This window comes from Stereum hirsutum (genome assembly GCF_000264905.1).
Source record: "Stereum hirsutum FP-91666 SS1 unplaced genomic scaffold STEHIscaffold_20, whole genome shotgun sequence".
NCBI classification, from domain to species: domain Eukaryota; kingdom Fungi; phylum Basidiomycota; class Agaricomycetes; order Russulales; family Stereaceae; genus Stereum; species Stereum hirsutum.
The window spans coordinates 922358-947127 of record NW_006763150.1 but is presented as its reverse complement, the minus strand read 5'-3'; the positions used below and the strand labels follow the sequence as shown (position 1 = coordinate 947127).

At 52.1% G+C, this 24770-nt stretch overlaps 7 protein-coding genes across 7 annotated transcripts; 5 read left to right on the top strand and 2 right to left on the bottom strand.

The window, feature by feature from the left end:
* Positions 1-1495: 1495 nt before the first annotated feature.
* STEHIDRAFT_68204 (uncharacterized protein) lies at positions 1496-2604 on the top strand (the record flags this gene model as incomplete). Its single annotated transcript, XM_007310331.1, has 8 exons — positions 1496-1554; positions 1616-1654; positions 1711-1804; positions 1867-2000; positions 2061-2174; positions 2234-2308; positions 2369-2445; positions 2504-2604. 8 exons carry the CDS (start codon positions 1496-1498, stop codon positions 2602-2604), a joined length of 693 nt encoding a protein of 230 aa, XP_007310393.1.
* Positions 2605-2745: 141 nt separating this feature from the next.
* On the bottom strand, positions 2746-7906 carry STEHIDRAFT_115947 (uncharacterized protein; the record flags this gene model as incomplete). The annotated part of the gene is made up of 10 exons (XM_007310577.1): positions 2746-2925; positions 2995-3104; positions 3161-3362; positions 3415-3540; positions 3593-3760; positions 3815-4077; positions 4129-6132; positions 6188-6554; positions 6614-7654; positions 7703-7906. The coding sequence occupies 10 exons, from the start codon at positions 7904-7906 to the stop codon at positions 2746-2748; spliced, it is 4665 nt and encodes a 1554-aa protein (XP_007310639.1).
* A 231-nt stretch (positions 7907-8137) lies between these two features.
* Positions 8138-9945, top strand: STEHIDRAFT_135391 (uncharacterized protein; the record flags this gene model as incomplete). Its single annotated transcript, XM_007310576.1, has 6 exons — positions 8138-8205; positions 8266-8287; positions 8344-8521; positions 8580-8623; positions 8689-9012; positions 9079-9945. The coding sequence occupies 6 exons, from the start codon at positions 8138-8140 to the stop codon at positions 9943-9945; spliced, it is 1503 nt and encodes a 500-aa protein (XP_007310638.1).
* Positions 9946-11241: 1296 nt separating this feature from the next.
* Positions 11242-12342, top strand: STEHIDRAFT_68194 (cell differentiation proteins Rcd1-like protein; the record flags this gene model as incomplete). The annotated part of the gene is made up of 6 exons (XM_007310330.1): positions 11242-11377; positions 11435-11590; positions 11641-11747; positions 11813-12102; positions 12157-12226; positions 12283-12342. 6 exons carry the CDS (start codon positions 11242-11244, stop codon positions 12340-12342), a joined length of 819 nt encoding a protein of 272 aa, XP_007310392.1.
* A 351-nt stretch (positions 12343-12693) lies between these two features.
* Positions 12694-15822, bottom strand: STEHIDRAFT_126056 (cation efflux protein). The gene is made up of 13 exons (XM_007310575.1): positions 15749-15822; positions 15485-15695; positions 15345-15430; positions 15227-15287; positions 14920-15171; positions 14646-14865; positions 14386-14583; positions 14237-14330; positions 14085-14177; positions 13656-14031; positions 13259-13591; positions 12999-13199; positions 12694-12942 (listed from the first exon to the last, which is right to left on the bottom strand). Exons 2-13 carry the CDS (start codon positions 15608-15610, stop codon positions 12715-12717), a joined length of 2268 nt encoding a protein of 755 aa, XP_007310637.1. The 5' UTR covers positions 15611-15695; positions 15749-15822; the 3' UTR covers positions 12694-12714.
* A 1258-nt stretch (positions 15823-17080) lies between these two features.
* On the top strand, positions 17081-22150 carry STEHIDRAFT_126055 (sulfite reductase subunit beta). Its single transcript, XM_007310574.1, has 8 exons — positions 17081-17642; positions 17707-20279; positions 20334-20529; positions 20591-20850; positions 20924-21345; positions 21411-21557; positions 21613-21702; positions 21769-22150. The coding sequence occupies exons 1-8, from the start codon at positions 17124-17126 to the stop codon at positions 21957-21959; spliced, it is 4398 nt and encodes a 1465-aa protein (XP_007310636.1). The 5' UTR covers positions 17081-17123; the 3' UTR covers positions 21960-22150.
* A 146-nt stretch (positions 22151-22296) lies between these two features.
* On the top strand, positions 22297-24459 carry STEHIDRAFT_126054 (uncharacterized protein; the record flags this gene model as incomplete). The annotated part of the gene is made up of 4 exons (XM_007310573.1): positions 22297-22960; positions 23012-23975; positions 24036-24178; positions 24261-24459. Coding segments are annotated over exons 1-4 (1783 nt in total), but the record flags the coding sequence as incomplete, so codon positions are not given.
* Between the last annotated feature and the right edge of the window lie 311 nt (positions 24460-24770).

Below are 24770 nucleotides of genomic sequence, written 5' to 3'. Positions count from 1 at the left end.
ACACGGAATTGAGTGAGAACGAAGCAATTTACGATAGAAGGTAGCAGGGGGTACTCACCAGGTCAATGTCATCGTTCTCGACAACGGGTGGGCCAAATCACGTCAAACCAAGTACAGGAGGTGATGACGGACATTAATCCGCGTCGATTGACCCCGCAACATTGGAAATGTACGCGGAATTGGGTGAGAACGAGCAAATTTACGATAAGAGTGGGAGGGAGGTACTCACCAGGTCCTGAGTACCATCATTCCCAACAATGAACACACCGAATCTCTTCAACAAAGTACCAATAGATATAGAAACCAGTGCCTAGAATAAGCATCACCACCATGGACAGAAACACGACGTGTCAACTCTGTCGATGGTGGTGTGTGCTCGGAGAAGAGTGAGGAGAGATGTGCCAGCAAAGCATCACTGGATGCACGTCTGGCCTCCGGCAAATTCCGCCGCGATATGGCAGGTACTCTCCCACGGGTACCTGTGGGACCTGAAGCACTACCTGTATCCGTGCAACCACCCGTGGGAACGAGTATCTGTATCCATGGATACAGGTACCCGATGGTGTGCCTTACGAGTATCCGTTGCAGGTACTCACGGGTCCTGGTACTCGTGGCATGCCCTGACCTGTACAACCTCCATATCCCGAAGATTTCTGGAACAAGAGTGGGTCGCACACGAAGAATACGAGGTTTTTAGATTTTTGAAAGGAAAACTGTGTGAGATTGCTGCGCAGCCATGTCCCAACATCGCGACTTGGCTGCAAAACCCCCGCCCTGACCCTAGACTAGGGGTGGTCCAAATATTTTTTCCCGGCCTCACGGCCGACCTACCTACCTAACCCAGGGTCCGGGATTCACATCCCGCGACCCCCTTGGCCAAGAGGTGGGCGGAATTGCAATCCCAGACATGGGAAGGTCCTCGGCTATTTGATTCCCACGGGGGGGAGGTTGTCGTAATGTTGCCCTAAAAGGCAGCTTCGAGCAATGCGACCGGCGGAGCAGACGCGCATGAAGCTGAGTGGCACTGTGGTGTTTGTGAGTCTGGAGAACCGTTGATGAGCATTCCAGCTCATTTTACTGCTCAGAGCGAGTGCCTTTTGATGCAGGACACCAAAATCGAAGTCCTCAAAGGATACTTCTGCATGAAGTAACGATTATACCACAGAGCGGTACGGGCCACAATGGCGCTCTCGGATCGGCCACGCAGCCCAAAATGGTAATTCAGAAGGCATGTTACGACAACCCCCGTCGTGAGAATTCAGTAGCCGAATGTCCGAGCTGTGTGCCGGATTCCAATTCCGCCCACCTCTTGCCCTTGGCCGGGAATGAGCTCTGTCTTATTTTGGATCGGACCTAGGATCTAGGTTAGGGTATGCCACGCTCCGGTTTCTTGACGTGTTGGTTCCTCACCTGTCTTAATACTACTCTCGAGTACTCCAAAAGTGTATTGATATCCATGGCTCCAGCATGGTTGTCAGTAATTGCCTCCGTTGGTATGGCCGTTGGTCCTCCCCTTGTATACGCTGATCAGGCCGTCTCCATCATTCGGAAGAAGTAAGTAATAGCCCCTCAGGCCCTACCGTTGTCCTTCAACTCATCGTAACCTACGTGTCAGGGATGCTACCGGCTTCTCAAGAGACGTCTGTGCTGTTTTGTGAGTCGATGAAAGTGTTCGCTGTTCGCTTAATGCTTATCGGCCACTCCACATAGACTCCTTTCGAATATCTGTCGCGCTTTCTTCTGGATTGGCAGTCGATTCGAATTTGCGCTGCTTTTGCAGTCTATCTTGATGATCCTGGCTCAGGTACGTCTTGTTCAAATCGTTTGTCTGAAGCCAGCATGTGCTGTACAAGCTAAGAAGCTCAGCTCGCTCTGCTTTATATATGTATTCTGTATCGTCCTCGCCTCAGCCCTGAGGGCCTTGGTACATCCACGCGGCTATTTTCTTTTTGGCAGTGGCCAACGTACACGCAGCATATCGAGTTTTTGGCTGGTTACATGTAAGTCTGCCTGCTTACTCTCATCACACCAACTTCACTAACATGGAAAGGTTCTCCCAGTCTCTGCTTGACCATTTTGACCCTCATCTTCGGGAGAATGGATGTCTTTGTGCAGATATTGGGATATGTGGCCTTAGGTCTAGAGTCGACCCTTCCAATCCCGCAATTAGTGAGGTATGAGGCTTTCGACCCTGCATCCTGTTCTTGGTCGGTCGTATTCAAACTCTTTCCAGCAACGCCAAGCTTCGCACATTGTACGGCTTTAGGATGACCACACTTGTCGGCTGGGTTGGCGGGGATTCTTACAAGTATGTCACGTTTCAGAGCAGTTTGACCGCCATTCATCGTCGTGACCGTTGATCATTCAGGACCATCTACTTCTTCATGCAAGGGTCGCCCTTGCAATTCAAGGTCTGCGCGATATTCCAATTATCTATAGATTTCGGTATGATGCTCTACCCTGACGTATCGTTTATCACACACTCATACTCTTATTTTGCCAGTGATCGTCGGACAGAGGCTCTGGTACGGTAGTGCCCCACCACCGACGGTGTTGGTTGGGGAAGACGATCTCGAGCAAGCACTAGCATTGGCGGAAGAGTGAGGCTGTCCACCCAGTTTACCTATGGGATCGTCACCATCAAGCTCTGTCTGAGTTCGAGAGCATAGTCTCAACCGGTTCAGCGTTATTACGGTGAATGTCTTGGTGTGCATCAGGATGCATGGCTATCGTAGATCCAACTTTCTAATATTTGACTATATCTGCATCACGTTGCGGCCGGAGAGTCTCACCCAACCGTTGCATATGTGGCGACAGCACACGGGAGCTGGAAAGCGACGGAAGATCTAGAAGCGCATCGTAGACTTGGGCACAAAAGAACCGATATTCCGGAGGCGTGCTCGAACTGGATTCCGGAATCGGAGTCTGAAGACAAATTCGGCCGCTCGATGTCAATTCACCGCACACATATAGGGCCTCGATATGCAAACCCACCTCGAGATTAATCTCCATCATCCGGAGCATACGTCCCAAGAAGTGCAAGCAAATCTCGGAGTGGTGACGGCCATCTGCTTGTGCCACCTGAACGATGGCCGCAAGAATAGCTAAAGAATTCTCGTATAATTCGCACATCAACACATGAAGCAGGAACAACACTCACCCTTGATGAAGACGAGGCGATGGTTCGAGAACGCATCTTGGGAGTGCGTACACATCGCCACGTCGCATTCGGTTCGCACATATTCAAGCAGAGGATGATCTGAACCTGAAGCGAAAAGGACAACAGTGTAGTCGCACTCGACCGTGACACACGCGGCCACCAATGACACGATCCATGTTCCAACAAATTGGTCCGCTTGGATCTGCAATGACTCGTTAGAGATACTTTAGATAATCTACGATGAGACCTCGAACCTTGAACACACACGGTCTCCGCTGCAAAATTGCATTCATGAACAGCAGAGATAAACGATGGCTCCACAGATCGTCTTTGATCTTGCTCCACGAGTACGTCGCGTTCGCGAAAAACGCCTGCCAATTCTGCAGATACGTCAGCATACGATGGGTTTCTATGAGCGCAGGTATCTCTCACCACTTTGCCAACCTCGATGGCCTCTGCGGCCAGTGTTACGCATCGTGACCAACAATCAATCCATTCGACGGCGGACTGCCACTTTTCTTCCTCTTCAAGAGAGTCAGAATCTTCTGCAAAGGAGCAGATGACACGATACAGTCCAGGGAGGATGCTGGTTATGACGACCTATATAGGCGTCAGGATGGTACACAGGACGAGGAGCATTGTTATGATACAAACCTTGCTGACCTCCCCTTCCTTTTGAAAAGCTGCCTGGGGCCCCGCAGAATCTCCTAAAGCAAGCAACACTTCCGGATCCTCGAGGTCGATCTCAAGATGACCAAATTCGTCCTGGCTCTCCGGATCTTTGTTTTGTGAGTCATTCTCAGGGATCACTCGAGAGCGTGCGGCGAAAAACGCGAGTATGATCCGCCGAAGGTGGTCACTGACATCGGCAGCCTTGAACAAGTTGGTGGACGTTTGCAAGGGTCGACGAACCCAGCCTATGCTTTTTCTCAGTCACAGTACACGGCGATACACAATAAACTGCTCACCGCCGCATAAAAATCGAGGATTTGGATAGGCCCTTCTGTCGTCCGAAAGGGTTCGCTCTATGACAGCGCGTATAGACGATAGCAAAAGACATATGGAACGCGCTGCCGATGTGCTCTCTAGCAGCGCTTCGTGCGATGTCTCGCGACAGTGCTCAATGACGAGAGTATTGGTCATTTCCTCAGCCCAATCTAACGCTCCGTCCAGGGGAAGACCAAGTTGGTGCACCTGTATCGCCAAAAGCCCCAGCGCTTTGATACAAACGGAACGAGTGTTCTCAGCGGCTTGACTGAAGTCGCAAAAGGACCGGGCCCGCGAAATAAGGGATCGGACGTAGGCATCAGACGTATCGATATAGGCAGCAGCCGAAAGAACGCTAAATCGGTTGAAGAGTTTCGAGAGGTCGTTATCGAGTGTGTCCACTGGTCCCGGGATGATCAAGGACAAGAGCTTTTTGACAGTGCGATTGTCTCTATTAGCAGTAGAATCGCGGGCGGCTTGGACGATAAGCTTGATGAAAATAGTAAAGGTGGTGTCGTCCTCCGTTTCGTTAGCGAGGCGCTCTGGATCGCCATGAGTGAAGAAAGGCGAAAATCCCGATGGCTCCTTCCGCAAGTCGGCAAAATTCCGGCTCTTGAAGACCGCCAAAATATGGTTTAGCATCGGCAAGCCATCGTCAAGCCTCCACATCCACCTCGACCGAAGTAAAGCACATCGCGACACCACTATGGCGACGTACTGATCGCGATACTTGAGAATATGCGAGGCCAGTGATGACTCTGTCAAATGAAGTTTGACTCGTTTGAGAGCGAAGAGTACGAATGACCACGACGAGGATATCCGGGGCCTCGATGTTGACAAGCCGTGCGTATTGAATTGTGAGAGGGCGCATAGGCCGAATATGACATCCCAGGCCGCTTCGCTTGCCTTCGGAGGAGTATAGTGCTTTGTGAACTCCAACATGACATTCTCCAGCGTCTTCCAGAAGAACCCTCCATCAAGGTTGATGATGGTAGGTTTCAAATCACTAGAGAAAAAAATATGAAGCAGACAGATCCATATTTCCGCCAACGCCGAATGGTGCAATGAAGGGTTCGGTCGAGAAGAGGCGAGGATCGATGCAATGACTTCTTCCAAGTTGTACTCCAGTAATCGGGCGAGCAGGGTGTTCAAGATAATGAATGTGGATTCCGGGTAGTCCTGTAGATGCGAAGCGCAACGGATGCGAAGTACGGACTCCAAGCAGAACCAGTAACAGCGCAAACACGCCGCAGCGTGGTCGGTTGTAGAAAATGTCTTCTCCGTCCACCAAGAGTCGAGCTGCGCCATCATGGAGTTCACGGCATCCATAATGGGTGAAAGAAATGGCTGAAATTCTTCCAACGTCCGGGCGGAACTCGACAGCGAATATATATGTTGGCAAACACTGTGAGTGGCTGTCGACCAGTAGATCGCCTGGGAGTCCGCACGATCCGCAGGGAGGGTGACAAAGGCGAGAAGATCTTGACAGAACGGGTCCAGAAAGCGGCGCACATCGTCTGGAGATGATGTCGACGAAAGCGTCTGACCGTTGTGTTCGCAGTCAGGGGGAACTTGAGAAGGTTTCTGTGCTAAAAGGATCGAGAGCAACTCGTGAAGCCAACCCCTCGACAGGTATGAGTCCGGAGCGAATTGTATGCCAGCCTTGAGCCGCTGAATGCCTTTGTCAACCGGAATAGTATGGGCGGTCTCTCTATCAGACCGAGCTTTGTCCAGTGAGGCTCTTGAACGATAGATGGGCTCTAGCCGGGAATGGGAAGTGTGACGACGGTGATTTTCATCAACAGGAGCCAAGGCGGATAGTAACTCTTCACTCTCGAGATCAATAGTCTGGAGGGCCCGAGGTTTCATGTGTGACATTATCCTGTCCGCACGACGGTGGAACAGAGCAACGGGTGGCCCATCTCGAGGAATACGATTTTTCTTGCTTCGTCGAGTAACGGCTTCTGTGCTGTGTGCTTTCCGAGCTAGATGAGAGCCTTATAAGCAAGGTAATTGCTCGAGTAACCATAACGTACTAACCGGAGTTTCGAGGAGTTACAGCAGGCCTAGGCTTATCAGGTTTCGGTTTCTTCTTCCTCATTCTGGAGCTCGACTGCTTCGAAACCCGAATGGGGCGTGTGTTACGCACAGCAATTTGGACCTGCGCCGGTGGTGACGATTGTGGGCTCCCAGAAGAGTGGAGTGGGGAACCTTCTTCTTCTGTATCCGAGTTCGATGAACTCCTCTCCAAGTCCGAGCCACTTTCCTGATCGTTCTCCGAGTTCAAGCCACTTTCCTGATCGTTCTCCGAGTCCGAGCCACTTTCCTGCTCGTTTTCCGAGTCGGGGATGAGGTCGGATCGCGAAAGTGTTCGATGAGCTGGTAAAGGGGCAGGTTTCTCCAGGCGCTGGTGGACAAAAAAGATATCAGAAGACGTTGTGTGTAGCGTGAATATATCGCACATACGATGGGAAAAGGAGCAGGTCGAGGTGGCTTGCGCTGACCAAGCTTTCCTCCAGCCTGGGACGAGGGGGTGCGCTGTTGGATTGGGACAGTGTCTGGAGGGCCAGAGCCGTCATCCGATTCACCGCTGAATTCGTAGTCAAATGATTTGATGTTCCCCATACCCACGACGACGTCAGTACTTGGGGCAGTGGCTTGTCGTATAGAGGATGATTGTCGTTGGTTGGCACCAGTGAACCGATCCTGTCGGGAACTTAGATTGAGGCCACGATCCAAACGAGAGCTACCATCATCAGTACGCCTTCGTTTCGCTGGAGGTGGTCCGGATGGGTGGCGAGATGCGCGAGCGTCTTCATATGTAGACTGGTTGTCCCGCTCATATTCTTCAATATCACCTTCTGAGCGGTGTGATTGCGATAAGTCAAGCGATGGAGTCTGAAGATCAGCTGCTTTGACTATGGCGTCCGGGGCGTGGCGGAGTTGATGTTTGTAAAGGCGTTGGTCATAAGCGTATGGCTGGAGCTGACGAGCCTCTCGCTTTCGAAGGCCATATCGGTTTGAAGCGGGTTGATTCGCGTTGGCCACGTGCGGTGGGTCCGATGCTTGCTTCTGCTCAAATGAGCGATGTTGGGGGAGAGGGACGTCGGTGACATCTGAGACCACATCGAGATACTTGGGAGATACTGCGAGTTCTAGTTCATCGTCCCGGATGTCCTCACTACTAGCTCGAAGAGAATGGTGTGGAGAAAGTTGGAGATGAGTTTCGTGGAAGAGCGCAGGGGCATGGCTATGGGCTGCAAATATCGACAGGTGTTCTGGTCCCATAGACGCATGACGCGATGGACTGACGGACCAAGGGGTTGGGGGATGAAGAGTTGGCGATGTAGGTGGAGTCTGCGAGATGAAAGTATCTCGCTCATGAGACGGTCTTGGTGTGACCAAAGGGGAGTAATCCTTGAGCGGAGTGGTGAGTGCCGACGAGGCGGCTAGTGGCTTCGGTGAAGACTGGTGATTGCTATCCCATTCCAAGGATACTGTAGTAGACTTTGAGGAAGTCAGGGTTGTTCGCGAATGCCCCAATGTGGCACTGACCTGAGTAAGTGTAGCCGAAGTGCAAGGGCCGTGTTCAAGCGGTTTGCGAGCGTCATAAACAGCAGCGTGTGGTAGGGAGCTAGCGCGATGTGTCGAAGAAGGGTGTGAAGGGCGTGGTGAGTGCCGATCCCAGTAAGACGGATTGCGTGAGTTGATCTCTTCTTCTTCATCCAAGTCTGAGGTAGGTACTATCTCGAACGCCATGGCTAAATGGACGTTTGTGCAAGCATCATGAACGGTCCAAGCGGAGACAACTCCGAGCCGGCGCGACAGTCGCGTGCGCGAATGAACAGAGCGTCGCGACCGTCACACCACGTGATACCTTTCCCCTGTCGGTCACAATTAGCTCCCGTCATCGCCGCCGTAGCTGTTTGTACAGGAACTGCTTATTCCCCCACCATTCGTTCTCGTCGATTTGTTTTGCTGTCAACGACCATGTTGAATGACCCAGACATACAGACAGCGTACCAATCACTTATGAGTAGAATATCAACCCTGAACTGGTAAGCGATAAACCACTATAACTTATCACCAAGTCGCTTGACCATGATCCCGACTTCAAGGTTGCTGCTCAGTTACGGAAAGGTTGGGGGCATTCCTCTCTACATCTGTTCATTACTGCTTTGACACTTTACTGTCAGTCCTCGGATGGGCTGAAACTTGTTGCCACAGGCTCACAAGGACTAGATGAATTGAAAGCGACCATGCAGGACTGGGTGGAAAGCGTCTCATTTGCGTTGCTTTATCATGCGATCGGTCAGGACCACAATTTCGTCTTGATCTCCTACATTCCAGAGGGAGCGTCTGGCCTTAGGCGAGGTCCGTATTTAGTTGATCTGCGCAGCATCTTTCTTGCTCTTACTACAGCTCGCGCCAGCTCGAGCCTTGTTCACATTCAGGAATTTACGGTCCCTTTTCAAAGTCAGTTCGTCCCATGGCACTCACGGTTAGCACTGTCGTCCTAGTAAATTGATTGCTGACCGCAGGAGCATCAATCGGTCATCACGATCCGTCATATGAGCGACCTCACGGACGACTCGATCCTTGCTGCCGTTGCAAATAGGTCAAAATCACCACAGCAGAGAATCGATGTCATTGCTCGTTCATCGTCTGAATTCCGGAATGTCGAGAAGACCCTCCCTCGTCCTCCAGACGATCGCCTGCGACGAGCACGCTCAGAAGACATTACGGGTGATGGGCTTTCACACACACTGGCAGCGTTGGGCATGTTAGATGCACCGCCTGAGGACCGGACCGTTGTCACTCGAACGAGAGACTTCGGAGGGGCTCCAACCCCACCAACCAAGGTCGTGAGTCTTATTTATCTACAATTCCCAGCGGTACCCTCCATCTAATTGCCTTGGCTCTACAATCAGTTTCATCCGCCTTCCAGAGTGGTTGTTTCTCCAGATCCTGCAGAAAGAGCCCGTCTCCGCGAAGAGGCCCGTCTCAAGCAGCAGCTCGAAGAAGAACATATAGAACGAGACGAGCGACTACGACAAGCGCGCCTCAGGTTGGCGAAAGAAGCTCTCCTGAGGCAGCATGAAGAGGATGAAGCCCAGAGAAAGCAGCTACTCCAGCGAGATCTTGAACGACACGCAGCACTTCGAGCTCAGAAAGAAGAAATGGAACGACTGGAGGAAGAAGCACGGGCAAAGGACCTGGAAGACAAGAAGAAAGCCGCCAGGGAGCGTAGGATCGCACAGACCAGACGCGCAGAGGAACTACGACAACAAGAACAGACGAAGAGGGAACAGCAACTACAGCAGGAAAGCCATACACGAAGGAGCCTTGAGGATACTAAAGAAATGCTGAGGCGACGAGGGCAACAGATTCGGCGGGAGAGAAAAGGAGGGGGCCGCATTTTGAAGGGCTGGGCGACTATACAGTCGAGCGATTCGTTGGAATGGAGGCGCCGGTGGTTCGAGCTAACGGAAGACACGCTCAATCTATTTCGTAGTGAGGATGTACGGTCACTACTTGCCTGTCGATTTCATGTTGTCTACGGTTCTCACGTAACAGTTTCACTTGCGCCACAGGAAAACAATCGGCCTTTAGAGAGGATCGAACTTCGGAGTCAAGTGGAAGGAGTGAAGGAATGGTGGGAAGGATTTGAGGAATTGAAAGCGATACCTCATTCTTTCGCAATTGTTTTGAAACATGGTCGGGGCCACATAGCTGTTTTCATGGATTTGGCGACAGACAAGGTCTGCCTCATGGCCAGTGTTTCTGGTGTTATTTAGCTGATCTCTCTCACTCGCAGGAATCGTTCATGGGACTTCTTCTAGCTTTGATATAGTCTCATCACTGAGATATAGTATACGCGTTTCTATATATGTTTGTGTCTTTGTAAGATATTCTACCCTTGTATTTACTACCTATACCAACGAACGGTCATTGTCAGGGACCCTCTGCGTGGGCGCTCTTACGTAAGCTACACGCCACCTGGTCAGAGCTCTCTTTTTTTTTTTTTTTTTTGTAGTCAACATATTTATACCGCGCCGGCGAAGCCAGGGGCGCCTTGCGTATCTACAAGTAAGCAACTAGGGACGAGACCTGTACCGTACCGTACTGTACTCGAAAATGGAGCTGATACCCAAGTTCTCGTGCACTAAGTAAAAGACCGTGAAACGAAACTAGGGAAGTAGGATGACAGACCCGTATCCAGGCCGAGTTGAGCTCGATCGCGGCACCTCCTCCTTCTCCTATGTGGGCGGGGCATCAGCGAATGTGAATGACGTTGGGTTCCTCGCAAGGAACCGGACTAACTCCGGGATGGGTTCCGCTGAGTCTGTTAGAAACTCTACGAAACGCATTCTCCGCGGTCGAACGTAGCGTGGGCAGCTATTGAGGATGTGGTGTCTCGTTTCGAGAACACCGCATATCGGGCAGTTGGACGATTTGGTGGGGAAGAATCGGGACCGGTATTCGCCGATGGGAGCGTGGTTAAGGATGAGACGCGATATTCTGGCTGTTATGGTGTTGCTGATTCCAACCACCGATAAGAGAGGACCGCCACGTGTGTGACTGGCTTTGCGTAGTTTGGCGTTGGGAAGAAACCATGGCCAAGGTCAGGGATCTGTTGCCATTCGTCTACGAGGCGTGCGGTGACGTGTTGTCTAGCGTAATGGTCAGAGCTCTCACGGCGGTCAAGTAATTCGTAGAGACAGGACTTCAAGGCGACTATGTTGATCGCGTCGGCGTAGCAAACATTATATCATAACGGGCTCTTGTGTTGCTCCGCGCCTACACCCATCTGTCATTCGCTTTGGCGCTGCCATACGTCCTCTGGCTATAGTTCTTGGACCCTTCTGCGAGGCAGAAGTCGGAGCCTCAAGTATGGTTTCCTTTGTAGGCCTAAATAGGTATTACCCTCTAACACACTTTGACAGTCCGTCAGGATGGACCCGTATAACCAGTACCAGAGGATGCTTTCAGTATATCAAGACTCCTCCTCCATGCAAGGCGCCTCGTTAGCTCATCCTGCCCCTCATCAACCCGCACAATTCATCGGCAATCCTCTGGGCGCCAATATCAACATGGGCGAGGAGAACAAGATATATGGCCTCGTAATTGAACTCATGGATCCTGACTCGAGAGAGGCCGCGTTGCTCGAACTCAGTAAGAAGAGGGAGCAATACGACGACCTTGCTCTGGTGTTGTGGCATGCATTTGGTGTGTATATTTTTCACGAGATGTCCGTGTTCTCCTGACTGAATGCCTTGGCCGTAGGAATTATGCCGGCGCTGCTCCAAGAAATCGTTTCGGTGTATCCGCTACTTTCTCCCCCTAATTTAACAGCACACGTCTCAAACCGCGTCTGTAATGCTCTTGCTTTACTGCAATGTGTCGCGTCTCATGCGGAAACGAGGCAATTATTCTTGAACGGTGCGAGTTATCTGCTTCAATGTGAAACGCTGGCTCACGCGCTCGTCTAGCCCATATACCCCTCTTTCTGTATCCTTTTCTCAATACCACGTCAAAAACTCGGCCATTCGAGTATCTTCGCCTTACCTCCTTGGGTGTCATAGGCGCGCTCGTCAAGGTGAGCAGCCTCACCCTTTCTTCCGTGTATTGATTGGGGACTTGAAGTTCACTCCGTGCCCATAGCAAAACGAGAACAACACCGTCATTCACTTCCTTCTTTCCACTGAAATAATACCTCTGTGCCTCCGAATCATGGAAACTGGGTCCGAGCTTTCAAAAACCGTCGCGATCTTCATTGTCCAGAAGATCCTCCTCGACGAGACCGGTCTCACCTACATCTGCCACACCTACGAGCGGTTTTATGCCGTCGGTACCGTCCTGAGCAACATGGTCAATCAGCTAGTGGAGACCCAAGCAGTTCGCTTGTTGAAGCACGTAGTGCGGTGTTACCTCCGTCTCAGCGACAATCCGAGGTGCGCCACTTATCTGTTTTGTTCTTGTGATGCAGTCTGACATAGTACATCAAGGGCACGAGAAGCCCTCAGGGCATGTCTACCAGAACCCTTGCGCGACAACACGTTCAATGCGCTCCTCAAGGTGTGTTGCATCATATGGTCCCATCCGCTTCTCGATGCTCATGAACGTTCACATAGGGTGACATGGTGACCAAACGATGCCTGACGACCCTCCTCAACAATCTGAACGAAACCTGAAATATACCTCGCTCGCATCAATTATTTACCGTATCTCCTTATGGTTGGCATAGTCTTTCGTTGTTATCTTGTTTCGTCGCACAAACCGGTTCACCCATCCCAGCTTTCTGATCACCAGTACCATATATGAGTGTAACTTACAGTAACCTTGCTTTGTTATAAGGCCTGACAATATCCAAACACGGCGTGTATAGTTTTTATGATCGTTGTTTTTGTTGTTGTAGAATGGGAAATAGTGTATATATGGATCTCAAAAGCAATCAGTCAATAGCAGTCATCTCCACGCATTCTGAAGACTTCTTGCGGCCTTGAACTGCGAGCTTCATCGGGGAAGCAGGAGAAGGTAATTGACGGTCAAAATATACAAATTATTCACAGCTTTATATCCGCCTCCTCGACCTGGATCGTCAGCTCCTCCAACCCAGGAATCTTTTTCCGCAACAGCGAGTCCACGCCTTCAGTAATGCGATCCAAAGCACCAGGGTATTTTGACGACGACGAAGCTGTCTGTTGAATATGAATCGAACCGATAAGACTAGAAGAGTCCTTCGGCCAGAATTGGGGGGACGTATAGGACATCAAGCCGTCTATAGAAGACAGCTATACGAGGAAGGTCAACGATGGCTTTCGATGAATGGGAGGAACAAAATACTTACCTGGGACAGGGCATCCCCGATGCTAGCGTCACGTTCCGAAACGTCCAAGGCCAGAACTTTTCCTGTATCGATGATCAGAGGGATGACGCTCGCTGCAATCAGGATGGCGATGAAAAGAGAGGCGATTGGGTCGAAGCCGGTCCATCCATAGAACTGTATCAACAACGTCGAAATAATAACTCCAAGAGAACCGAGAGTATCCTACACATCAAGTGTATCAGCACTTCCGTTTCGCAAAGATGGAAATCTTGAAAGCTCACCGCCATGACGTGCAAAAAGACACCGCGCATATTGTGGCTATGGCCTTCATGTGAATGATGGTCGTGTATATGCGAGTGGTCGTGCAAGTTCGCCTTATGCTGCGAATGTTCGTGCGTCGCAAAATGTTCGTCGTGGCCGAATCGATAGCTGGGCGTGATAGGTGACTTGACGCTATCATGTAAGGAGGGTACCTCCATGAATTCATCCGATGAATGCGATGCTGGGCCGAAATTATGTGGCGAAATTGCTAATGGTCTGGGGATCGATCCTCGCGAAGGTGAAGGCGACTCGTTGAGTGAGATTGATGGGCGATGTACGTGCGCAGAGGGGCCCTGTGATACCAAGCTCACTTCAATAATCGTGTAAGGTAGCTAAGCAGATTTCAGAAAGACGAACATGATCGTGGCCATGGTGGTCATCTTCATGGTAGTGGCTATGGGCGTGCCCGTGTTCATGACTATGGGCGTGCTCGTGCTCGTGGTCATGGCCTTCATGGTCATGACTATGATCGCAAGAATGTTCGTGTTCATGTACATGAATGTCGCCATGACTGTGTTCATGCTGGCTTTCCTCGGCATGATGATGATGAGCGTGCTCGTCATGGTGCTCATGTCCATGCAAATGATCGTGCTCGTGCTCATGCCCGTGAGAATGCCCATGTGAGTGTCCATGGTGATGTCCTCCCATAGCGAACATCCCGAACAAGTTGACCCCGAGACCCAATGAGCTGACCAGAAGCAATTGATTCGTGTTCATCTCCGGCGGATCCAGCCTGTGTGATGCTCGTCAGCAACGAGATGAGGAGTATTTGGGAAAAAGACCCACAAACGCTCGATTGCTTCAAAGATGATGAAAATCGAGATCAACACCAAGAAAATACCGTTCGCGAATCCCGAAAGTGTCTCTATTCGAGCGTACCTAGGACAGGTGAGCTCATCGGAGAAACAGGACACGACGAAAAGAGGGGTCGGGCCTACCCATATGTAAACCGTTCATTCGGAGGCCAAGTCGCCATCACAGACGCAAGCAGACCTACAGCGATAGCCAGGCAGTCAAATCCCATATGTATAGCTAATTTTTTTCCGTGTTAGATGGGAAGACATGGTAGCTGGGCTCTGCAACATACCGTCGGAGATGAGTCCGAGACTATTGGTCCAGATACCGTAAAGCATCTGTACCATCATGTAGCACAGGTTGAGCAGGAGGAAGTAGAATATTTTTCTCGATTCTGAGTTCTCCATTATGGACTTCAAGTACGAACGAGCCTCGCGAGTGATGGACAACGCCTTGTACCGGGAGGACTGCGGCTGGGAGCGGTATATTCCTATAGTCATTGCGTACACATCAGCGACCTATAACTATCCGAGGCATATCAGAGACACTCACCGCCGAGCAGCGTCGCAGCAATTGCGATATCGGTCCACGAAGGAGTCCGCGAAAACACGAAGAATCCGACCGATGTCGAAAGCACCCAAGTCGCGTTATATGAGATCTCCAAGGAGACGTATTCTCCCTGGGTTGATGACATGCTGTAGCAGCAATATGAAAGCAGGGGAATGATCAAGAGCGAGGATAGTGGTACCACCGGAGATGGCGGAGGCGAGGTCTGTGTCACAACTCAGCTGTGGTATATAGTGTTGAGACAAGTCTGGTAGCTCACCATGATCTCGCGAGTAGCGTAGAGAATTAGACCGAGCAGGGAGGCCCCTATTGTTCCTAGGGTTGTAGAGGCCCGTGTAGTGGATCGCGTGGCGGAGTCTTGTCGGAGGTATTCCATGACATTGACAGAGAGTGTGTAGAAGAATAGCGCCATGTAGCCAGGGAGGGTGTTACGGACGTTCTCAATAGAGAACCCGGAGTCGGACGCGAATGATAAAGAGAGACTGGCGAGGATTGACATCCGCTGGAGAGTCTGAACACGGCCAACGTCAAGGATCAGTCTGCTTGATTTAGAACAAACGACTTACCGAAGTGGAACTGACGAGAGCCTTGGACCATACCGTAGCAAATCGAGTGTAAACCAAAGCTCTAGGCAGATAGGAATGTCATGAGTTGATATAGCTTTGAGGTGATAGCAGAGCGTACCGAGAAGGTGGTAATTGGGAGAGCACTATCACAAGACTGGCTTGTTGCACGAAGGTAGTGACGGAAGTGACTGCCACAACTGGCCGCTACATATCCTGACTTCAGTAATCAACCTGGGGCATAAAGGAGGGAGTACGCACATCCACGTAGCGAATGGCCGACGCCAATTTACCCAACCCGCCCGTATACGCTTCTCTAACCATGACTCCCAACCCAATACACGCCAGAAGGCGCATAATAACCCAGAAGGCTCCGACCCCTTGCATAAAGATCCATTCTCGCGTTGACCAGAAAGTGAAAGCGAAGAGGGTATGGAGTAATAATGATGGGGAGATGAGTTGCTTTGAGATGCTATTGACGCGGTTAATCCAGCTATACAGCAGAGAAGAGTTAGCAGCACTCACGGAGTCGACAGTACCTTCCTCGGGTTCAGTGCTACCTTGCTCCGCTTTCGAGGATCCGGAGTGTCCATCCCGCACGAAAAGGTCGAGGAAGTCGAGACAGAGATGGTTTGAGTACCTGTCCGGTGACGATGCGTTCACGCTACCTCGCCATGGGCCACAATCTTGTAACTTATAACTTACCGCCCAGGTCATAGAGTGCTTCGTCCCGTCAAAGTTGTAGGGGTAGTTCATCAAGTAATTAAACAATATATACAATAATTCCGGCATACAGTACAGAGGAAATAGTTACAGAGACTTCTCTGGTAGCGAAAAGGGTTGAGGCTCTGTCGACAGAAGATTCACGATTCAGACCGATATTCTTCTGAATCCATTACCCTTGCCTAACTGAAGCTTCAGATGAAAGTCCTCCCAATCTACACCTCGAGACACTTGTGGCCTTCCTTCCGTCTTTTCACTTGGAAGTAAAGCGACAGACGCAGGATGTCTAGGTGCCACCGAGGAGGACTTCTGATCCTGCTGGTGTATCTAGTTTTATGGATATTATGGTTGCAGTAATGTTGGGAGTTCTCGGAGCCCATCCTATTCATGTTCATCCTGAGGATATAAAATGGGTGGTGATGCGTGGATTTGTCCAAGACCGAGGTCGAGTATAACCAAAAGCAGGAGTATATATCTGTGGGTCGTGGACATCGGTGACTTTTATAGTGGGTTTCCTCTCGAGACCAGAGTGGTGATCACTCTCTTTAGCAGGGTACGCGACAGCTCCGCGAGTGTCTCGAGATTGCATCTGTGCGGTAGCTGACGAGGAGCCGCCTAGGAGAAGACACTGAGCGACAACGGAGTTGTGGTGAAGCACTCGGAGTAAGGAATGATGAGACATATGCTCGTTTTACTGACCTGCACATCAAGATGATTGGCATATTAGGGAATGCAGAGGAAGAATGAGAGGAAGGAAGAAGAAGGAGGTTGTGGCTGGAATAAGACGAGTTGTATTGGACGCCGGTAATTTGAGATGCGATCTTCAGGAACACGAGGCCAACGAAAGTGATCGGGATGCGCTCGGAGCACCTTCCAGTCAAAGCACATCAAATATTCGGGATATAGACGCCACACCTGCAGCACTTGGGGTGAAGAGTAAGCCAGTCAGCGGATAACAGCAGCAAGCCGTCCGTGAGTTTTTTCGTACAGTAAAGGGAGGAGGAAAAGGAAGGCCGAGGAAACTCATGCAGACGCACCAATCACGAATGATGGTGTGCTCAGCACAATTCCGAATTCTGAAACATTTTATTAGCTCTCTCGCCGCCGTCCTCTCCGTCGCCCTCCCTCCCCTCGCCATCGTACGGCTCTTGCTGCTCGTCGCTCATCTTCTCCGTAGATGTCTTCTACATCGGCCGCTGCCGTGGCGCGCATCGCCCACCTGTCCTCGGACGTCGTCGTCGACAACTCTCACTCTCCCTTCGCGGCTTACTGGAAGTCTGCCTCGACGGAGCCCTCATCCTTCGTCTCTCTCCCAAGAGCAGCCGACCCAGCATCTGCTCTCCTTCGTTCCCAGTCTGCGTCTCTCGTCTCCTATACTGCCGTTGCATCTCAGGCCTTGGCCCGCCTCCTTCCCCACCTCCCGGAGCTCTCACAGCTCCCGCTTGTTCTCCATCTACTCGCTGAGCAAGACCTGGCCGATGTTCTTCTCCTCCGATCCGCCGTTCCTTACTTCATACACTCTTCTACCGCTCAGCAGGCCCACGACAATGCTCTCCTCGCATCCCGTCTTGCCCGTCACGAGAAAAAGGCTGTCGTCCATGTCTTCCATCCTGCGAGTTCGGAAGAGCAGATAGTACAAGTAGATGGCGACAAGATTCAGCCCTTCCTCCGTGCACCAAAGCGGGGTCACTCCAAGGTTCGTGCACGCCTCAAACCTTTGTCAATATATCCACAGTTAACTTACTTGTGGTGGTCTTCAGCTTAACAGCATCGCTAACGGCCATGCTAACGGCCATACAAACGGTCATGCTAATGGACATGCCAATGGTCACGCCAACGGTCATACCAACGGTTCCTATAGCGCATCGTCCTCTGCATCACCTTCACCTATCCTCAGTGCTTCATCACTCCCACCTCTCGGTACATCAAGTGACCCAGCCTCGATCGCGTTGTTCAAGGCATACGAAAGTGCCGCTATCGCGACCCTAGCTCTCACTCGTCGATCACAGCTTCCAGTTCACCGCAAAGGCAGCAAGGATCCCCACACCGTCATTTACACCCTCGGTGCCGCCCAGTTCGACTTCGACCTCGAGGGTATCTCCATCGTCGACCTTTCTCTCGTCTCCCCACTTCCCTCTGCCCGAGTGCTCGATGCTATCTCCTCTCCTTTCACCACAACCGTCATCGTTGCTGAGCAGATCCGCAAATGGTCGATGAAGTGGACTCCGCTCTTCTTGGACATCATCACTTTAATCCAACAACGCGACACCGACTCTGCTCGCCCAGTCGTTCACAGTGCCACCCTCGGAGACACAAGTTCAATCCAATCTGTCGACATTCTCAAGCTGATCGAGTCCGCTCCCTCCTCTTCGCGCCTCCAACTGGGCACCGTTTTCGCCGATCCAGTGTCCGAAGAACCTCGCGTGCCCAAGCACGAATCGTCCTACACGAAAATTCTCTCCCATCTTTTCGGCGAACGTATAGAGATTTCGAACTCTCCTTCCCTCGTAGCCTCACAGGGCGAGATGGCCACCAGTCCAGAGTTCGCTCTCGGTCGCATTCGTGGTGACCTCGAGCATCGATCGGAACTCGTTGCGACGGTCCAGGAGCTCCTGCAGGACGCGAACCTGTCCTCCGAGCTGCATTCGCTTCTCAGCCGGTGGATCCTCGCTAAGGACGACGCGGTCAAGAGTCGCAAGCTCGGAGACGAGATCATCGAGTCTCTCGAGTCCGAACCTGTCACTCATCCCGCCGCTGAGCGCGCTCTGGCCCTCCGAGCGCAATTCCCGTCCCTTTCCAGGTGGATTATCGGCTCGGACGCCTGGTCTTACGATCTCGGCTCGTCCGGCTTGCACCACGCCATCGCCTCAAAGCTCAACATCAACATCCTCATCCTCGACACTCTTCCCTACACCTCTCGCAATTCTGGCGATCCGCACCGCCGCAAGCATGACGTCGGTCTCTACGCTATGAACCACGGCGACGTCTATGTCGCCAGCGTCGCCGTTTACTCGTCCTACGCACAGGTCCTACAGTCACTCATTGAAGCCGACAAGTTCAACGGCCCTTCAGTAGTTCTCGCCTATCTTCCCTACAAGAGCGAAGACTCCGCCGCCTTGGACCTCTTGAAGGAGACGAAGCTCGCCGTCGATTCAGGATACTGGCCGCTCTACCGCTGGAACCCGTCGAAGGAGGCGCAGGGCAAAGAGCCGTTCTCGTTGGATTCCGATGCGGTCAAGAACGACCTCCAAGCCTTCCTGGACCGTCAGAACCATCTCTCCCAACTTGTGCGTTCAAAGCCTCAGCTGGCTTCGGAGTTGGTCGGGAGTTTGGGCGAGAGCGTGAAGGAGGCGAGGAAGAAGAAGGCACAACAGGCGTACGCTGATCTGCTTTCGGCCATCGATGCTCCTCCCTTGTTGGTCCTCTATGCGTCGGATGGCGGTGCGGCCGAGAAGAAGGCGAAAAGGTTGGCGCGGAGGGCGGAGGCGAGAGGTCTGTCGACGACGTTGGCGACTATCGATTCGACGAGCATCGAGGCTCTCGCGCAGGAGGAGCACGTCGCGTTCGTCACTTCCACCGCCGGTCAAGGCGAACCCCCGCAGAACGCCAGACTGTTCTTCAAGGCTATCAACGCCGCAATCGCAAAAGGCGAGAAACTCTTCAGCAAGCTCAAGTTCACCGTCTTCGCTATGGGCGACAGTCACTACTGGCCTCGTCCGGAAGACGCGCATTACTACAACAAGCCTGGAAAGGATCTAGATGCAAGGTTGGAGCAGCTCGGAGGTGAGAGGGTGGCCGATTTGGGACTGGGTGACGATCAGGACGCAGACGGGCCGGAGACGGGTTATAAGGCTTGGGAGCCCCTGCTGTGGAAGGCCCTCGGTGTCGACTCTATCGAGGTTCACGAAGCGGAGCCCGAACCGATCACTAACGAACACATCAAGATCGCGTCTGGCTACCTCCGTGGTACCATCGCTGAGGGCCTCGCCGACACGACTACCGGCGCCCTTGCGGAGTCGGATACTCAGCTTACGAAGTTCCACGGTATCTACCAGCAGGACGACAGGGACATTCGGGACGAGAGGTTAGCGCAGGGTGTCGAACCGGCGTTTGCGTTCATGATTCGGGTCAGGATGCCTGCGGGCGTGTGTACGCCACAGCAGTGGCTGGCTATGGACCAGATCTCGGACGAGCACGGCTGTGGGAACTTCAAGTTGACGACGAGGCAGACGTTCCAGTTCCATGGGGTCATTAAGAAACATCTCAAGCCGACGATTCAAGATATCAACCGCGCTTTGTTGGATACTTTGGCAGCGTGTGGCGATGTGAACCGGTTAGTTTTTATCTTCGCGTTGTCGCTCATTTCGACTAACAACTCTCTGTGCAGTAACGTCCTTTGCTCGTGCATGCCTACTCGCAGTAAGATGCACGCTCAGGTGTATCAGTTCGCGAAGGACGTCAGCGAGCATCTCCTTCCGAGGACTTCCGCCTACCATGAGATTTGGTTGGACAAGAAGCTCGTTGCTGGCGAGGCTCTTCAAGATTTTGAGCCTCTCTATGGCGAATTTTATCTGCCTCGCAAGGTTTGTTGTTTCCGCGATTTCGAGTCATGTTCTCTGAGCTCATATGTGTCTTCTACTTTAGTTCAAGGTCGCCGTCGCCGTCCCACCTGTGAACGACGTCGACGTCTTTGCGAACGACCTTGGATTCATCGCGATCATGGACGAGAACGGAGAGTTAGCCGGCTTCAATGTTTCGATTGGTGGTGGTATGGGTGTCACCCACGGTAACAAGAAGACATATCCTCGCACCGGCACGGTCATAGGCTTCCTTACACCCGACCAAGGCTGCGCCGTCGCCGAGAAAGTCATGCTTGTCCAGAGGGACCACGGCAACCGCAAGGAGTACGTTCACATCCTTTCGCATTTTCCTCAAATTTCGCGGTCGACTGATCTCTATCCTGAAAATCAACTCTAGCCGCAAAAACGCCCGTCTGAAGTACACCATCGATCGCATGGGACTCGACAACTTCGTGGCCGAAGTCGAAAAACGTCTAGGTTATGCCCTCCAGCCCGCCCGACCCTACAGCTTCGACCGCAACACGGATGAGTTTGGATGGATTACAGGCGAGAATGGCAAGCATCATTTCACTGCTTTCATCGAGAACGGCCGTATCGAGGACGTTCCGGAGAAGATGTTCAAGACGGCATTGAGGGAGATCGCTAAGGTGCACAAGGGCACGTACAGGCTGACGGCGAACCAGCACTTGATCATCTCGGATGTGGAGACGGGCGACTTGCCCGAGATCAAGAGGTTGTTGGCGGAGTATAAGTTGGATAACACCAATTTCTCGGCATTGAGGCTCAGTTCTTCCGCCTGTGTTGCGTTCCCTACTTGTGGTACGTCTCGCCTGCATATCTTTTTTCTTCGTTTGTCTCTGAAGATCACGTCCGACGGGTTATAGGTCTTGCTATGGCCGAGTCCGAGCGATACCTACCATTGCTCGTTGACAAGGTTGAGGCCATATGTGAAGAGAACGGGCTTCGACACGATTCGATCGTCATGCGTATGACTGGTTGCCCGAACGGTTGCGCCCGACCGTATATTGCTGGTACGTTTCTTACGATCTAAACACAACTTCAGATTCTCTAACAACCCTTCTGCAGAGATTGCGTTTGTCGGCAAAGCTCCAGGGACATATCTGATGCTGCTGGGCGGCGGGTTCTATGGTCAACGTCTGAACAAGATTTACAGAGGTTCGTTCGTGTCGTTTCTCAAAACCATCTCTCAGGTTTTGACCTCGTAATTCTGTGTGATCTCAGAGAGCGTCACGGAACCCGAGATTCTCGCTATCCTGAAGCCAATGATCAAGCACTACGCCCTCGAGCGACTAGAAGGCGAGCACTTTGGTGACTTCGTCATCCGGGCGGGCTACATCGCTGCCACTACAGAGGGCAAGGAGTGGTACGACCGGATGGGAGGCGAAGGTGTTTATCGAGAGAGTAGCGTCTGAGTTCCGTCTTGTTTTCGCCTGTTATTTTTTGAGAGGGATTTTTGCATCGTTTCGTTTCCGTCCACTGTACTGGTAACCGAAGACATTCAGAGTGTACTAAAAGTCGAGCTGTAGGGGTACTACTGCATTTGCACGTCACCGTTCCTATCTACCCGCAAAGGGTTTCCATGGGCTATTTCTCTTACGATTTATGGTAATATAATTATCGGAGCGGACGATGAAGAGCGACTTAGTGAATCGTGAACAAGTCGTCGGTGGACGCGACGAACACAAGTCGCGTGACCGGAGTCGAAGCGAGAGTGGCGGGGAGCTCAAACTTTCTGTCTGACTCCAGCATGTCGAACAGACACTCCGCTATTCCCCCCACGAGATTCTAAGGAACCTCAGAGACCATCGGCAGCGCTCGAGGGAGAGAGGCTGGCGGTATCCGTGGAGCATTGCCCAGCGCGCCGTCAAACGTATCCCCCTCGACGTCTACGTCAGAGCCCACGCCGGGGCCTACGCAGGAGTTCACGCAGAGGCCCATGTCAGAGCCCGCATCACCATCCAGCTCTGGGTCAAACGACCTCGAGCCTGCGTCCTCACACCGTACTGGCGGCACCTCAAAGAAGTCCTCGCCGTTACCGTCCACTCCGCACCCCTCTAGTCCGTCGTCGCATCAGCACCAGTCGACCGCTCTCCGCGATGATGATATCGATACTCATAGCCTCTCTGGGATACCTACCGCTCACAGCCTTTCTGGGGTACCTACCACATCGACACCGATTCGGAAGGGCCACACGACGACTCAGCCATTCACTTCTAACCACTTGTACAATGATCCAGCATACATGCGTGCGGCAGAAGAATTGAAAGGAAAGTTCGTGGAGATACCGACCCGTGAATTGCTCGATCGACTTCGAGTTCGTGATGGCTCAGGGATGCCAACCCCGCAGCATGACCTTGGGCCGCTGAAGAAACTTAAAGATGTTACACTGGAAGACCAATCTTATAATTTATTTGTGCGTGGTTTGTGCTCATCTGCCGTCCTGTTCGTGCTGATTGTTCCATAGATCAAGGCGATGCAACCCTGCCTGGGTAAGGGCTGGAAATTGAAGGATATCCACAACCACGCAGATCCAGACTCGAAAACGCCCTTGGGCAACAGTGACGTAAAACCCGATCTTGCGCTCTACGCTCCCGACATGTACGATGACGCTCGGCCCTGTCGGTCAAAAACGGCAGCGCTGTTCGGCGAAGCCAAAATACTCGAGAAGAGCGAGCCTTTCCGTCTGCCACCTGAAGCCAGCTCTGAACCCTTGGAGCGCAAAACGGAGACTGCTCAGCAGACGCGAGGACAGCTCACTGTGTATCATAATGCCATACAGGCAGCTCAGCAGCGCACACGCGTCTATTCCTTTTACTATCGCAAAAACTTCGCTCGCCTTCTCTGCCATTCTCGTAGCGGCACCGTAGTGACACCCTTGATCGACATGACCAAGAGCAACGAAGTCCCTGAATTCTTTTGGCGGTTCACTCGGGCTTCGTCCGCTGAGCGTGGGCTAGACACCACCTTCGAGCGCGCTCCTGACGATGACCCTCATGTCTCCTCCGCTCGCATATCTCTTATTCTCAAGGTCGATGATCCAGTCTTCAAGGTCTCCGTTGGCTCTTACGCGTTCTACATCTCAAGCCCATTCACTTCCACCCATGGATATCCAGTCGGTCGCGGTACTCGATGTTACGAAGCATACAACCCCGTAACCGGGAAACACGTCCTTCTGAAAGACACTTGGAGATATGCAGAGTACCCTCCGGAGCACGAAATCTACGGAAAGCTCCGTGACTCGGGCGTTTCGAACGTTCTTGGGGTCGTTGCTTGGGGAGACGTCGAGGGCCCTCTTCAGACTTGCGGAGGTGATGGCGGGCTCCGAGAGCTTATTCACTATCGAATCGTCTTGGACAAGGTTGGGCAATCTCTCACCGAGTTCAACTCGACTTATCAGTTTATAACTGTGATTCGGGACGCATTGCGAGGTTCTTCTCCCCTCCATACTCTTTGACGCAGATGCTTATTCGCTGACGACCTTGCTTCAGCACATCGAGAGGCGTCGCAGGCGGGAATCCTTCACCGGGACATATCCGTCGGCAACATCGTCATTGTTGAAGGACGAGGCTATCTTATTGATTGGGAGCTCGCCAGTCTAGGTGACACGCCAACGAGGGCTAGCGAACGCACGGTATGTCACACAACCATGCTTTCTCTTCTCCATTTACGATATCTGACGGTCACGCAGGGGACGTATCACTTTTTCTCACTAGCCCTTCTCAAAAATCCTATGTAGCAAACACCACGAGAAAAGCGATGACATCGAGTCGTTCTTTTGGGTGATGCTGTGGATCGCGATCCGACATGCGCCCAACTGCCTCACAGCCAACTACCGCCTCAAACTGTTATCCAACTTTGATTTTAGCAAGACCGAGGACCCGGAAATAGACAAGATCATGTGGACAGGCCTCGGTGGACAACTAATCACAGGCAAGCAAACAGGGCTCCAGCTTACCACCTCATTCTTCGCAGGTGTATTAGAAAGGTTGGCGACAGGTCTCTGGCGCGCGTGCCATCTTAACGAGAAGGAGGCCGTGAAGGACTGGGCGACACATGATTGGATGGAGGGTTCTCTGGAGGGTGCGTTGAAAAACGACGAGTGGTCTGCAATGAAGGACGGAGCAGTGAACCATCCGGTAGCGCAGCCGGCGGATGCTTCGAAAGCGGTGATGAAGAGGTATAGTGAGATCGAATCCGATACAAAGCAGGCGATGAAGAGACGA